This window comes from Buceros rhinoceros, unplaced genomic scaffold, assembly GCF_000710305.1.
Source record: "Buceros rhinoceros silvestris isolate BGI_N320 unplaced genomic scaffold, ASM71030v1 scaffold29776, whole genome shotgun sequence".
NCBI classification, from domain to species: Eukaryota; Metazoa; Chordata; class Aves; order Bucerotiformes; family Bucerotidae; genus Buceros; species Buceros rhinoceros.
In genome coordinates this window covers 2,057-2,628 of record NW_010416236.1, presented here as the reverse complement: position 1 = coordinate 2,628, position 572 = coordinate 2,057, and the positions used below count along the sequence as shown (strand labels likewise).

Sequence of the window (572 nt, the reverse complement as noted above, 5' to 3'; positions counted from 1 at the left end):
AGCCATGGCCACGTCATGGCATTGACTATCCCACAGCCCCATCCCCACCCACGGTTCCAGAGAACATGGCCTCACCGGCGCTGCGCGTGTCCACGATGAACTCAGCCACCTCGAAGGTGTGACCTTCCACCAGCCCCTTGCCCCACACCTTCACCCGGCTGGCGTCCCCGATCTCCGACTGCCCCACCAGGATTTTGAAGGGGCTGTTGGTGACGGGCTGCCCGCTCTTCTTCACGCTCACTATGTGCTCGCCCACCTCCTTGGGCGTGAAAGAGATGCCTGGGGGAGGACACACCACCGTCAGCCACCTCCACCAGCCCTGGTCACTGCCACCAGCCCCTGGCCACCGCCGTCCAGCCCATAGGCACCAGAAATGCGCCCTGACCCTGGCCACCAAACTCTGGGCACCCAATGCCATGAGACCACCGCCCCGCGTGACCCCACAGCCCTGTCACCCCCTGCACCACGCCCCCAAGACCCACATCACCCTCTCTCCGTACCCACCACCCTATGTGGTCCCAGTCCTGCACCCCCATCCCCAGGTGCCCCACGCACCGATGTGGCGCGGGGGG

General features: G+C 65.9%; 1 protein-coding gene across 1 annotated transcript in view; it reads right to left on the bottom strand.

The window, feature by feature from the left end:
• Positions 1–75: 75 nt before the first annotated feature.
• LOC104494854 (filamin-C-like) overlaps positions 76–572 on the bottom strand; it is a gene marked incomplete at both ends in the record, with an annotated part of 2,368 nt that continues 1,871 nt past the window's right edge. Inside the window, one exon of the mRNA XM_010137744.1 lies at positions 76–282. Coding sequence (XP_010136046.1) covers positions 76–282 — 207 coding nt within the window. The remainder of the gene's footprint in view (positions 283–572) is intronic.